The sequence below is a fragment of the Dama dama genome, chromosome 18, assembly GCF_033118175.1.
Source record: "Dama dama isolate Ldn47 chromosome 18, ASM3311817v1, whole genome shotgun sequence".
In the NCBI taxonomy this organism is placed as follows: domain Eukaryota; kingdom Metazoa; phylum Chordata; class Mammalia; order Artiodactyla; family Cervidae; genus Dama; species Dama dama.
The window spans coordinates 83,848,278-83,863,854 of record NC_083698.1 but is presented as its reverse complement, the minus strand read 5'-3'; the positions used below and the strand labels follow the sequence as shown (position 1 = coordinate 83,863,854).

Sequence of the window (15,577 nt, the reverse complement as noted above, 5' to 3'; positions counted from 1 at the left end):
CAACTAGCCTCCCTACTGCCATTGCTAGAATTACACTATATCTATCACTATATTATATATTTATTATGTATTTATTACATATTATGTATTCTTATATACCCTATAAACACAAAAATAGAGGACATTATAAATTACAAATGTAAGTTAGGTGACAAAGGTTTACATTTTAAAAGAAAAAGTATTTGAGTTTAGCTCAGATTAACTTGAATAAATTCTAACAGATTATATATACTACATTAGCTGTTTAATTCTGAATGTAAATTAACTGTATAGAACAGCTAACTATACTTGATTCTTTAAAGAGGAAAAGTAACCATTTTTATTAAAATGTAAAATGATGCTTATTGACCAAAATGTTTAATTTCATTGTTAAAGTTTTATTATTATTATATAAAAATGTGTTTATTCCCTCACCTTGAGAAGTGGTGCTGATTTCTAACAACTAAATTCTACTACTTTAGTGAATATTTTTTCAAGACCAGGAAAGTGATCTTGAGGCTGAGGATTCCCAAATTATTGGGAATTATAAGATATCAGAATTATAAGATATCATCTTTGCTCACATAGCTTTGTAAAATAAAATACAAAGATGAGGCCTTTTTTCCTCATACTGTTTTAATACATGTTGAAATATGTTGCTTTTTCAATATAATGTTTGTGGGGGGAAAAAAGCATGCTTTCTTTTTTTCTGTTTGTATTTCAGCACCACCACCTCCACCACCATCAAGGGGAGGGCCGCCTCCTCCTCCCCCGCCGCCACATAGCTCGGGCCCTCCTCCCCCGCCTGCCAGGGGAAGAGGGGCTCCTCCTCCACCACCTTCAAGAGCTCCCACAGCTGCCCCGCCACCGCCGCCTCCATCCAGGCCAGGTGTGGGTGTCCCTCCGCCACCGCCAAACAGGATGTACCCGCCCCCGCTTCCGGCTCTGCCCTCCTCCGCACCCTCAGGGCCCCCGCCACCGCCTCCACCCCTGTCAGTGAGCGGGTGCGCGGCACCACCCCCGCCGCCGCCGCCGCCGCCGCCCCCAGGGCCGCCGCCTCCCCCTGGCCTCCCTTCTGACGGCGACCACCAAGTTCCGACTCCTGCAGGAAGCAAAGCAGCTCTTTTAGATCAAATTAGAGAGGGTGCTCAGCTTAAAAAAGTGGAACAGAACAGTCGGCCGGTGTCCTGCTCGGGAAGGGATGCACTTTTAGACCAGATACGACAGGGTATTCAACTGAAATCTGTAAGTAATCCATTCTTTTCAATCTGGACTATCTGTCTTCATGGAATTTTAAAGTAATTATAAGACGTCTTTGGAAAGAATTTCTTTTTTTTTACTTTGTATCTTGGCATTTTTTTTTTAACCCTATGAGTTTCTGATATTTTTAATACCATAAAATGCATACATTTATACCTTTACCTGTGTAACCTATATTTCTGTATCAAAAGTACCACCCCAGAAAGTTCCCTCATGCCTCTCTCCCTTCTCAAAAAGAATCACCAATCCGATTTCTGTCACCATAGTTTGTTTACCTATTATAGAACTTCATAAAGAGAATATTGCACTATGTTCGAAATTCATTGTTCTAGACTTTTAAATGAAATTTAATTGAGAGAAAAATCTCTATTAAAACTACACAGAAGTAAAAGTAGCCATATTGAAACCAATCGTAATCATATTGGTAAAGTCAGACCATTAACTTTATGAAAACTAAACTATATTTTAAAGTTTCTGTCTGAAATTTAGATTAGTAGAGAATCAGACTCCACAGAGAATTGAAAGAATTTCTGTAGTGATGGCAGATAATTTTGGATTCTCTGAGTTGGATGAGGTCATCATTTAACCTTCTTCTAGAGCAGGGTTTCCCTGGTGACTCAGACGGTAAAGCGTGTATGCCTGCAATGTGAGAGACCCAGGTTCGATGCCTGGGTCGGGAAGATCCTCTGGAGAAGGAAATGGCAGCCCACTCCAGGACCCTTGCCTAGAAAATCCCTTGGACAGAGAAGCCTGGTATGCTATAGTCCATGGGGTCACGCGAAGAGTCAGACGCAAGTGAGCGACTTCACTTTCACTTTCACTTAGAGCAGAGGTTACCAAACTTTTTTCTTTAAGGGACTAGATAGTAAACATTTTAGGCTTGCAGACCCATATAACTTGTTACAGCTGCTCAGCTGTGCTGTTTTACCACAGATGCAACAGCTGTACATGCACTGTGGAAGCAGCCATAGATAGCACGTAAATGAATGGACATGGTTGTGTTCTATAAAGCTGTATTTATGGACACTGAAATTTGAATTTCATATAATTTGCACATATCACAAATATTCTTTCATTTTTGTTTTCTTTCAACCATTTAAAAGTGTAAAAATCATTCTTAGCTTTAAGAAAGTTATACAAAAAGATGAGACAGACTAGATTTGGCCCATGCAGTAGTTTCCTGACTCCTGACCTAAAGCCTAAGCTACCTAACATTCATATGCTTCCTAAGAGACCTTTATATGTGGTCTCTCAGTTCTTGGAGGATTTTTCTGCAGGACTTCAGACAGGTTACAGATGATAGCTTTTTCTATGAAGTAAATGGAACTAAAAGAGATTTGTAATGGAAAATTACTTTGCAGTATGTAGAGAATTATAACTTCCTAAATCCTAGAAACTATCTAGGAAGGAAATGACAGGGAATACAACTAACTGAAGGCATTTAAACATTAGCATAGCACAGATTTAAGAAACTTCCAGTCTTTAAAATGTGTTTAGATCTTTTCTTAACATGTGTTCAGAATGATACTTAGATCAACCTCTGAACAATCAACTGTTCCCTCTTCCCATTTACTTCTGACTAAAGGTTTCTCAGGAACTTTGAATGGTTGTTAGTGGGCAGAATTATTGTCAAAATGACCACAGCCCAGATGAAAAGCAGATTTTAATGGGGCTGTACCCTTTAGAATTTCAGATAAATATGTTGACCCTTGGACAACATGGGAGTTCTGGGTACCAGCCCCGTGAGCAGCCAGATGTGTGTATAACTTTTGACTCCCCCAAAACTTAATTACTAATGGCCTGTTGTTATCTGGAAGCCTTAGAATAATATAAAAATAAACATATTTTGTATATTTTATATATATTATACTATATACTATATTCTTAAAGTAAGCTAGAGAAGAGAAAGGTTGAGAAAATACATTTACAGTACTGAATTGGATTTATTAATACTATAACTTTACATCATCCTGTTCACAAGATGAATAGTCTGTTAGTACCTACATCAGTATTGGTCAATATTCTTATATAATGCTAGATGTTATATGTAATACACTAGACATTGAAAATGAAAATATGAGAAATTTATAGTTATTTACAGGTATAACAATTCATACATTGATAGCAATAATGATTGCTTTATGGTAGCCTAGTATATTCAATATTATTGCTTCACTGTAGCTAACCTACATGCTAATGAATGAATCATAAAATTTTATGGCATATATTATTACAGTCATATTCTTAATACTGTATTGGAAACATTGTTATTTTTTTTCAAAACCATTTACCTGTGATGATAGGCAGCTACACAGTTTCTCCAGTTACGAGAGGCATACCGTATGGTGACATAACTCAATCTTATACACTGTGTCCTACATGATGAATACTTAGGCGATGTTGACACGAAAATATTTCATACAGTTCTCGCCATGTAGTCTTAGATTTTCACAAAAAGGCACACTTACACAACAGATAAGTTTGTTTTATTAACTGTATGGCATGATCAGTTCAGTTCAGTCGCTCAGTCGGGTCCAACTCTTTGCGACCCCATGGAGTGCAGCACACCAGGCTTCCTGTCCATCACCAACTCCCGGAGCTTGCTCAACTCATGTCCATGGAGTTGGTGATGCCATCGAACCATTTCATCCTCTGTCATCCCCTTCTCCTCCTGCCTTCAATCTTTCCTAGCATCACAGTCTTTTCCAGTGAGTCAATTCTTCTCATCAGGAGGCCAAAGTATTGAAGTCTGAGCTTCAGCATCAGTCTTTCCAATGAATATTCAGGACTGATTTCCTTTAGGATTGATTGGTTTGATCTCTTTGCTGTCCAAAGGACTCTCAGTAGTCTTCCCCAACCCCAACACCACAGTTCAAAAGCATCAATTCTTCAACGCTCAGCTTTCTCTATAGTCCAATTCTCACATCCATACATGACTACTGGAAAAACCATAGCTTTGACTAGACGGACCTTTGTTGGCAAAGTAATCTCTCTGCTTTTTAATATGCTGTCTAGGTTAGTCATAGCTTTTCTTCCAAAGAGCAGGCGTTAATTTCGTGCCTGCAGTCACCATCTGCAGTGATTTTGGAGCCCTCCAAAATAAAATCTGTCACTGTTTCCATTGTTTACTCATCTTTTTGCCATGATGTGATGGGACTGGATGCCATGATCTTTTTTTGAATGTTGAGTTTTAAGCCAGCTTTTTCACTCTCCTCTTTCACTTTCATCAGTAGGCTCTTTAGTTCTTCTTCGCTTTCTGCCATAAGGGTGGTGTCATCTGCATATCTGAGGTTTTTGATATTTGTCCCAGCAATCTTGATTCCAGCTTGTGCTTCATCCAGCCCGGCATTTTGCATGATGTACTCTGCATATAAGTTAAATAAGCAGGGTGACAGTATACAGCCTTGACATACTCCTTTCCCGATTTGCAGCCAATCTGTTGTTCTATGTCCGGTTCTAACAGTTGCTTCTTGACCTGCATACAGATTTCTCAGGAGGCAGGTCAGGTGATCTGGTATTCACTTCTCTTTAAGAATTTTCTACAGTTTATTGTGATCCATACAGTCAATGGCTTTGGCGTAGTCAATAAAGCAGAAGTGGATGTGTTTCTGGAACTCTCTTGCTTTTTCGATGATCCAACGGATGTTGGCAATTTGATCTCTGGTTCCTTTGCATTTTCTGTATCCAGCTTGAACATCTGGAAGTTCACGGTTTATGTACCATTGAAGCCTAGCTTTGAGAATTTTGAGTGTTACTTTGCTAGTATGTGAGATGAGTCCAGTTGTGTGGTAGTTTGAACACTCTTTGGCATTGCCTACGTTTGGGATTGGAATGAAAGCTGATCTTTTCCAGTCCTGTGGCCACTGCTGAGTTTTCCAAATTTGTTGGCATATTGAGTGCAGTACTTACACAGCATTATCTTTTAGGATTTTAAGTAGCTTAACTGGAATTCCATCACCCCCACTAGCTTTGTTCGTAGTGATGCTTCCTAAGGCTCACTTGACTTCACATTCCAGGATGTCTGGCTCTAGGTGACTGATCACACCGTTGTGGTTATCTGGGTCATTAAGATCTATTTTGTGTAGTTCTTCTGTGTATTGTTGCCACCTCTTCATAATATCTTCTACTTCTGTTAGGTCCATACCATTTCTGTCCTTTGTTGTGCCCATCTTTGCATGAAAAGCTCCCTTGGTATCTCTAATTTTCTTGAAGAGATCTCTAGTCTTTCCCATTCTATTGTTTTCCTCTATTTCTTTGCATTGATCACTGAGGAAGGCTTTCTTATCTCTCCTTGCTGTTCTTTGGAACTCTGTGTGATGATGGCATAATGATTACTGTTTATTAAAGTGGAAGTGGATCATCACAAAGGTCTTCATCATTGTTGTCTTCACACTGAGTAGGCTGAGGAGGAGAAAGAGGGGTTGGTCTCCTACACCTAACTGCAGTGATAGCTTCATGAATTTATTGTTCTTTTTTCTTTATGATCCTTAATGCTGGATTCATTTATCCTTAAATGGTGGGCAGCTGCAGACCTCATTCTATAGAACATATCACACAATTCAGTGTTTTCTTGTAATGTCATGACTTTTCTCCCCTTCTTTGGAGCACTTCCCGCATTACCAGTGGCACTTCATATGGGTCCCATGGTTTTATTCAAGGATTGCAGTATTGCACTCAATCCAATGGAAAATACATGAGAACTACAAGAGAACATTTTTTACTGTAATGTACAGTTTACTGGGGAGACAAACTGCTCACACTAGTAGAATCACAGGGAGTTTCAAGTAGACAGATACTCATGCATGGCTCACTGATTAGCGACTGAATTAGAAGATATCTACAAAATTAGGGCAGTAGTACAGTGAGCACTGCCATTAATCTTATGCAGTTATGAGTTAAAACTGCATCTTTACATTTGTTTATATTTCTGTTAACAGGGAATGAATGGTGCCATGTATGTAGGATTTCCCAAAGTCCCTGTGTGTGCATAAGCTTTAATAAATTCTAACTTCTTACAATAGATTTGTGTATACTTTATGGTAGTAAATGGTAAAGTAGACCTGTATCTACACATGTTTTATGCATTTGTGACATGTCTAACTTTTTCTTAATTTTTTCATGTATTTGGGCAATGTGATTCATCTGTAAGTTTTTTCAGATGTAGAAGATCTTTAAAAAATGTTCCAATATATTTATTGGAAAAAATCTGCATATAAGTGGACCCATGCAATTCAAACTCATGTTATTCAAGGGTAGCTATGTGTATGTGTGTGATAATTATTTAGTATAGTTGTGCTATTTCATTTTTAATTATACCAATAACATACTTTTCTGTGGATACTATAAGTCCAGGGACAAAATTAACAAAATGAGTCTTTTGTATAAATGACTACTCATTTTAATCAAAGTGCACAGAGAGCAGTACTTTCTAAATTGCATTTTTTTTTTTTCCTTAGTTTCTACAAATTTCCTGTAGTCTCTTTTTTAATGGGGCTTCCCTTGTGGCTCAGCTGGTAAAGAAATCAGTCTGCAATGCAGAAGACCTGGGTTTGATCCCTGGGTTGGGAAGTTCCCCTGGAGAAGGGAAAGGCTACCCACTTCAGTATTTTGGCCTGGAGAATTCCATGGACTGTATAGTCCATGTGGTTGGAAAGAGTTGGGAGTGTTGAAATCAGGGGTTATTTTATAGAGAAATTAGATTTTAATAAGATCCTTTTTTCTGTTTTAATGAGACCGTTTATTGATAGGGCTTTTTTTTTTTTTAAAAAAAAAAAACTTTTTATTTTGTATTGGGGTATAGTCGATGAACAATGTTGTAGTAGTTTCAGATGAACAACGAAGGGACTCAGCCATACTTATACATGTATCCATTCTCCCCCAAGCCCCACTGCCATCCAAGCTGGCACATAACATTGAGCAGAGTTTCATGTGCTGTACAATAGGCCTCTGTTGGTTATCCATTTTAAATATAGCAGTGTGTACATGACCTTCCCAAAGACCCTAACCGTTAGGTACCCCGGCATCTATAAGTTGATTTTCTAAGTCTGTGAGTCTCTTTAATGAGACCCTTTGATATTGATTTTTTTTTTTCCCTAAATGTAGTTTATATTAGATAAAGTAAACAGTACTTTAATTGGGAAAAGTTAGTTGCCTTGTGAGGTACATTTTGAAGGCTACCCATCTGATCTCCTTAATGAGAAGTTTCACATACATGAGAAGGAAGGTTCATTTTGAATTAGAGTATATATATTGTCTATTATACATATTTATATTATAACTTTATATTAAATATAAAATTTAAAATTATAAAGCTTATTAGCGAAGCTGAATTTTTCAGGAAAATGTAAGTCTCTTTAAATGCTCTTAGATATCTTAAAATGTGCTTCTCACCTAGTAACTCTAGGAGTCTAAATATGTGCTCAGTTTTACAGAACAATATCCTTTGATAACTGTTTTAAAGTTTCTTACCAGCCAAGGTTTTGTGTGTTAGAATGAACAGAAGTAACCCAACTTCAAGGGCAAGTAGCAGAAAGTTTGATTTTTAATCTAAATTTGGAAATCTATTGATGGCCTATGCATTAAGAATAGGAAATATATCTTACATAAGTCTTTTAAAGCAGCAATTTTGTGTTTGTTTGTTTGTTTTTTCTTAATTCAGTTAATCCTATCATGGGTTTGATTGTTTGCTTTTTTAGTTTTATTTGTTTTAAAATAATGAAGTGCTTATAAGAGAGAAGGATTTTCTGGAGACAGAGACTTTCTGCTGAGAATGTATTACTCAGTTTTGCTAACTTTCCTTTCCAAGGTAACTGATGCCCCAGAGTCTACACCACCAGCACCTGCACCCACTTCAGGAATTGTAGGTGCATTAATGGAGGTGATGCAGAAGAGGAGCAAAGCCATTCATTCTTCAGGTATGTTTGTGTGTGTGTATGTATAGTTAATAAATTTGAATATTTGAAGTTCTGTTTCTCTTTTTATTCTGTGACACAGTCTTTTCTAGATTTTCTTCCTGTTATTGAATACCTCATTGATGTAGGTTCTCAGACATATTTTAAGAAGTTGTCACTGTGACTAGTCTGTTTGAAGCTTAATGGATGCCATGTCATAACCATAAAATGGAAGAACAATTTTGGCAAAAATTGCAGTTTTGTTTCCCAAACCAGAAGTATTAATAGAATGCCTGGCAAACAACTTGTTAAAAAAGACTTGACATTCCTGTATCTCATTCCTGAGACATTCTTGTGACTTAAGAAATTTAGGTTTTCCTGATTTGTAAGAATTGGGACTGAGAAATGAGATAATTTATATTGTTTCTGGGGTGTGCCAAAGAACCCTAGTTTTTTTTTTCTCTTTTTTGTTTTTTCCCAAAACGTTATTTGAATAGTTTGTACTTGTGGTTATTAAACATGTGCACACCACCGTTAAATGAGCATCATTTTTAAAAGAGAAAGAATATGGGTTTTGCTGCGGTAATGGTTGAGATTTACTGAAGAGCATGATGTACTAGAAGCAGATCTTTGTTATTATTAAATCTATTATTTATTCTCTGTTGTGGACCTCAGTTCTCCAGTTTGTTATGTGGAGAGAATTCATAAATCAGATGATTGATATGAACAGCAAATTATTATGCAAATAACCAGCAGGTTGCTGAGCACATAGTAGGTGCTCAATAAATGTTGTTTTCCTCCTGTTTATTTCCCCTTAAGGATGTGGATATCTAAGATCCTTTAGCAACATTTGTTTTCCTTAAATAGGCATTTTCATTTCTATACTGTGCTAAAAGGTAGAATAAGCTAATTCATTCCACAAGTATTTATTGTGAAATAATAAGAAAAAAAGAAAAATCCCTGCCTTTCTGTAGCATGCATTCCAGTGAGAAAGAGAGAGACAATAAATAAAACAAATTAGAAAATATGTACTTTAAATAGTGATATGTACTAAGGGCTTCCCTGATAGCTCAGATGATAAAGGATCTGCCTGCAATGCGGGAGACCCGGGTTCAATCCCTGGATCGGGAAGATCCCTGGAGAAGGAAATAGCAACCCACTCCAGTATCCTTGCCTGGAGAATCCCATGGACGGAGGAGCCTGGTAGGCTACAGTCCATGGGGTTGCAAAGAGTTGGACACGACTGAGTGACTTCACTTTCACTATGGACAGAAAGTAAGCAGAAAAGGGAAAAGACTAACAGACTATGAGAGAGAATTTCATTTGTCATAGGATAATGAGGCTTACCTAAGATGTCATTTGAGAAAAGACACAAAGAAGTTCAGGGAGTAAACCTTGTAGAAAACAGGAAAGTATGTACAGCCAGTATAAACTCTCTGAGGTTGAGGAACAGTGCCAAGGTCAGTAGGGGTGGAACAAGAAGAAGAATAAAGAAGAAAGAGAAAAAAGAATAAGGAAGTAGTATGAGGTGGCAGGAAGCCAAGAGCAAGTCTTTGGAGGCCATGAATGTGGTGGGAAGCCACTGGAAGGTTCTTAGCAGAGTAATGAATAGCAGTGACCCAAGCTGGAGATGATGCAGGTTTGAATCAGATTGGTAGCTCCTGAGAAGTGGTTGGATACTAGTTATACTTTGAATGTGGATAACATTGGGTTTGTTGATGGATTGAAAACAAGGTTTGGGAAAAAAGGAGTGATGGATGAGTCTGAGGTTTTTGACCTGAGCAACTGAAAGAGTAAAGTTTTCATCAATAGAATGGGGAAAGATTTAGGAGGAGCAAGTTTGAAAGGAAAGATAGGAATTTGATTCTATACATATTGAATTTGAGACACTTACTAAAAATTTTAAAGTAGATGTCAAGTAGGCATTTGGTTATGAGTCGAATTCAGGGGCGAGATGTGCACTGTTAATGTCATCTGCATGTCGGGTACGGAACTGGATGGGATCATCAAAGAAGTGGGTGTATACAGAGAAGAGAAAGTCTAATAGAGTTTGGAGGACTGGCAAGTGTGGTATCTTAGAAGTCAAGGGAAGAAGTTTGAAGGAGAGTGGGGTGATCATCTGGGTCAGATGGGTGTGATGGGTCAAAAGCTGAGAACAGAATTGAGCATTAGCTTTAGGAGAAGGGAAAGGCTACCCACTCCAGTATTCTTACCTGGAGAATTCCATGGACTGTATAGTCCATGGGGTTGCAAAGAGTTGGACACAACTGAGCGATTTTCATGTCCAAGTTCACTTTTAGTGATAGTAGGTCCTTGGTGACTGGGAAGGAGCAGTGCCAGTGGGGTCAAGAGAGAACCAGGGGAGAAGAGGAGGTTGGGTATTGGGGTGCCTCCTCTGTTTCCTTTATGGAAACAGTGCTGATGCGGTTCCTACCTGTCACTGGAATTATAACTGAAATGGGCTAAACAATGTGCAAGTATATTTTTTTACAGCTTTTCTTGTGATATGTGTGTTGATTCAGAGAAAGTGAAATTTTACTTGCCCAGTCTGATTCTTTGCAACCCCATGGACTGTAACCCACCAGGCTCCTCCCTGCATGGAATTCTCGAGGAAAGAATACTGGAATGGGTAACCATTTACTTCTCCAAGGGATCTTCCCAACCCAGGGATTGAACCAGTTCTCCTTCATTGTGGACAGATTCCTTACCGTCTGAGTCACCAGGGAAGCCCCGTTGATTCAGAGAGATCAGCTCATGTGATTTTACACATAAGGAAGCACAGGTTGAAACTGGTTCCATAGAGATTAAGGAACTAGAATCCAATCTCCTTACTCCTGTTCTAATCTTCAGCTCACAATCAAATACTCTAGGTGTGTTTTATTGATTGATTTTAAACCATTTTAGTGACTGGATTCCTCCAGGTTGTGTTTTAGAAGTTGGATAGCAAGCGTTGTGTAATGTCCTTTTATTCGTATCTCTGTTTTACCTGTCTTACTGGTCCTCTCCTAGATGAAGATGAGGATGAAGACGAGGATGAAGATTTTGAGGATGATGATGAATGGGAAGACTGATCTATATATTATATATATATATTTTTAAGGTGAAATACTAAACACTACTTTCTGTCTATGGATTCTGTAAAATTATCATGTAAATGTTCTACCAATTTGCTGTATATTTTTGTTGCCTTTTTGCTTTTTTTTTTATTAATCTGTGCAATACCTCATTTAATCTGTAAGGGTTTGTCATAAGCCTCTGCAAAGCTACTCCCTGTGACTGTGTGCACGTTTACACCAGGATGCTCACTTGATTTGTGAGTGTTTTTCATTCCATCAACAAGGGAGTTTAAATATTATATGTGAGACTGACAAAAACCTTAATGTAATTTAGTTATAATGCCAGAAGGAAAACACTATTTTCATACCCTACTTTTTCTGTACCTAAATTTTCTTATTAAAATCTAGTATAGCACTACATTCTTTTTTAAGTGATGCAAATCTTAGTTTATTTAGCCCCTTCTTTTTGAACACATGCCACATGAATGTTGAAGCTGATAGATTGCACAGTTCTCTAGACATCACTACACTGATGCAGTTTCTCAGATTTTAGCAATATGCTCTATGTAAAATCACTACAGAGATGCTAGTTGGGAGAATGAGTAACACACCTCTTACAGCAATATTGCCTGTTGTACAGATCTGGTATTTGGAGGCTGGAATCATAAGGAGCCCTTGCATACCTAATACTTGACTGAGGTTATTTTTGTGTTATAGCAAATGTGGCAGGCTCTTTTTGGCAAAAATTTTTTAAAAGTATTTTTGGTATTATTTTGAAAGAAAAGTTAAAATGTTAAAGTTTAGGGAATCTTAGAGATAAGTCCATACTACATGAACTGAAGGAGGCTATACATTATGGTATTTGGTTAAATATACTATAAAAATCAGAACATTATAAAAATGAGGTGGGATTAAGTATTTTTATTTTGCAGTCTGTATGGATTCAGATATACCAACCATAGAAGTCTTACCTAGTTGGCAAAGGTATACCCTATAATGGTGAAACTATAATATGCTGGGTGGTTTTTTTTTGTTGTTTTGTTTTGTTTTTATAATTTCTCAAGGTTTTTGTCAAATGTCAGGTGAAGGGTTACCTTTTTCTTAAAAGATTGGTGGTCCCAGTGTCAAATTTCTTGGAACACAAAACCAAATGATAGATTTTTAAAAAGTAAAAATAAAACTTTACAACCTGTACATTTGTTATATATGCTACATGATGTGTTAAAATTAGGGTTTCCTTGCCTCTCTACAGTACACTAGTCTGCCTAAGGGTGATTGTTTCATATATATAGCATTAATTATCATACCTGCCTACTTTAAATTTTAGGTAGAAAAATGATCTGATTTAAATACAGACACCTATTTTTCTCACATTGAGTCATATACAGAATGTAGTTCCAAATGTATTTCATTACTATAGTCACAATATCCGACTAAAAATTAAGCTCTCTATAATTGTACCGACCAAAATCTAGTTATTGGCATGATCTTGACAGGCTGGACCTGCAAGATGTGGCTTGAATTTCAACCAGTTATTACATAATCTCTAGTGATCATGCATCTAGTTATCATAAATAATTTAAAAGGTTTTGTTGCTGAAAGCAGTAAGTGGTGCAGTACAATAGTTAAGTTATTCAGAGAATGTTACCTACCTTGCAGGAATAATTTAAGCTCATGGGAAAGATTCTAGACCTTTTGTTTCTTACGGAAAACAGTGCCCTCTGCTGCTAAAAACCTTTTTCTGCTTTTTTTGTGTGTGTGGCTTAATCTCTGTGGGTCTGGTGTGGATGAGGCTGGACAACAATTAACCAATAAAATTAGGAATTTGTGCAAATGGTAAATAGAACGTTTTAATTATTTTAAGTAATATTGATCATTTTCCTTTTTGTTTCTTTTAGACATTATGCAAATTTTTTACAATATCTTGGAAATATCTTTAATGCCAATTTAAGATATCTGTTCACTTTGGGGCAAGGAATGCAGGGTTTTCTAGCTAGCTTTGTTATGATAAAGATTTATCGGGAGCTGCTCTGAGCAGAGGATATCAAATCTTCGAATTGGAAACACAATTCTAAACATGTAAGATAGGTATAAAATTTGCCAATGGTAATTGAGTTTATTCTTTCTTCTTAAAGGGGGGAAAAAAAAGACTTTTGTTGTTGCACAGAGTCTAAATTAATATTGGTTGAAACACAGCAGCTGTGGGATTCAGTCCAGGCATGAAGACTAAATCCACTTTAGATGTAAAGGTTGCATGTTTTCAGTCCTCCACTGCCTCGCACCGTGGACAGCACTATACCTGTGCGTTGTCTGAAAGCTTCCCACATGCACTCCAGCTAAATGATTGTCTGATAGCCTTCGCGTTTAACAAACTAGCATGAGGCTTTTTATATCTAAACGCTATGTGATAGACAATTTCAGCTAGCCACATATTGTATGTATGAGATTCATAAAGACTTTCAATCATTCATTTCCATTTATCAACTGAAATTTTGTTTAGTATGTGAATTTTTTTTTTTTTGAAATGTGTAGTGAATAGGATGTTGCACTGGTGGCAATTCATCATGGAGCATAATAAAATTAATTTGACCCAAATAGTTTAAAATAGTGTGTTTTTATTTGTTTATTGAAAAGAGATTAAAATGGGTAAAAAAATAATTTCAAACAGTTTAGTAATGGATTCACAGCAGTGAATGGCAATGGTTGAAGTTTTCAGCCAACTGCATGAGGTTGGAGTGTGCCATTAAATAAACTTGGTGAGCAAAAGAATGTTACACCCTGTTCTGCTGGGAAACGTGACAGCCGCTCAGCTGTTCCCCCGGGAGCCACTGCTGTGGTATACAGAATGTTCACATTGCAAGGTCACATTGGAGCATGTGCACACCAAAAATGTGTTTCCCTAAATCAGAGTGATAGTGGAGTTCACTGGTAGTTTCAGCAAAAGCCGAATACAGTAGTTCGTGTGGAAGGAACTTAAATAGCTTTGATATCAAAGGTGGTGTTTACTTTTAAACAGGAAATTCAGTTTTTGATAAAAAGAATTTTCTGTTCTACTGACCCTGGCACAAGTGGGTGTCTGAAGATTAAGCTGAGTTGTGGAATCTGTTGTGTAGGATGCTACAAAATGCCTTCTAAAAGCATTAGTCTCATTTAAACATTTTCCATGATATGTCCTATTACAAATTTGTTTCTGTTATACAAATGTGAACCCTTAAGAATGTATTAACCACACTTTTAAAAAGTTTTTTAGAGAGAGAAGTACCTTAGAATTGCTCTTGTCACATTATATTTATCTAATCAATGAAGAAATTCCTGAAATTACGTACTCTGCTTTAGAAATGGAGTTCTTAAAGGACAACTATAGGGATAAGACCTATTATAGTACAATGGAAAATTCTTTATGGAAATTTTACTTAGCACACTTGCCTTGTTGACACTGTCACATCATACGTCCAAAGCATCATACTTTTTGTAATCTCTTGTTCTTTTATTCTTAGATTTTTTTTTTCCTTTAAGTGTGCTTTTTAGTGAAGCCACTAGAGAAAGGTATAATAACCTGGCTCTTATGAGTATGATGGGGAACTTACTTTGCAATTAATGTTAAGACTGTATCTTTTGTATGTGCTGCATGGCATCTTCCTTTGCCATGAGGGAACCCATTGAAAATTTTGGATTTATGAATAACAAATCTGGATAAATCAACAACAGCTTAAACTTTTTTTTTTTTTTAATTTATACCAGTGATCAGGTTTGCCTGATGGCTCAGATCGTAAAGAATCTGCCTGCAATGCAGGAAACCCATGTTCAATCCCTGGATTGAGAAGATTGCCCGAGAGGGAAATGGCAACCCACTCCAGTATTCTTGCCTGAAGAATTCCATGGACAGAGGAGCTTGTGAGGCTACAGTCCATGAAGTTGCAAAGAGTTGGACACAACTGAGTGACTATCACTCACTCAGCTAACTAAAAAAAAAAATGTTAATTTGCACCAGTGATCAATCTATTGATACATACATAGTATTACATTTTACACAAGTCCAGTGTAAATCTAAACCAACCATGTGTACCACTGTCAAGATCAGTCAAGATATGAATAACAATTACTTTGAGTGAAATATAACAGTAGCTTATAGGTGGTTTTTAGCTTAGGTGTTTGCGTATTGGGGCATTTCTGGTAAATTTGAAGTTCTCTCAATTTTTTAACGACTGCAAAAATTTCTTATACTTAGTAAGGAGTTTTTTAAATTTGTTAAGTACTACAGTTTTAGCAGTATCAAATTGCATTATGGAAATTGAAGTTCCATGTGTCATATTGGCATTTTTTAATCTTGAACTTGGTTGACATGTCTTGACCTAAATTCAGTTTTATCATCGTTCTTGCTAGATGTTTCAG

At 37.0% G+C, this 15,577-nt stretch overlaps 1 protein-coding gene across 1 annotated transcript in view; it reads left to right on the top strand.

The window, feature by feature from the left end:
* Positions 1–13,780, top strand: part of WASL (WASP like actin nucleation promoting factor) — a 76,026-nt gene extending 62,246 nt beyond the window's left edge. Inside the window, exons 9-11 of the mRNA XM_061165714.1 lie at positions 704–1,224; positions 8,045–8,153; positions 11,139–13,780. Coding sequence (XP_061021697.1) covers positions 704–1,224; positions 8,045–8,153; positions 11,139–11,200 — 692 coding nt within the window. The 3' untranslated portion in view covers positions 11,201–13,780. The remainder of the gene's footprint in view (positions 1–703; positions 1,225–8,044; positions 8,154–11,138) is intronic.
* Positions 13,781–15,577: the final 1,797 nt, after the last annotated feature.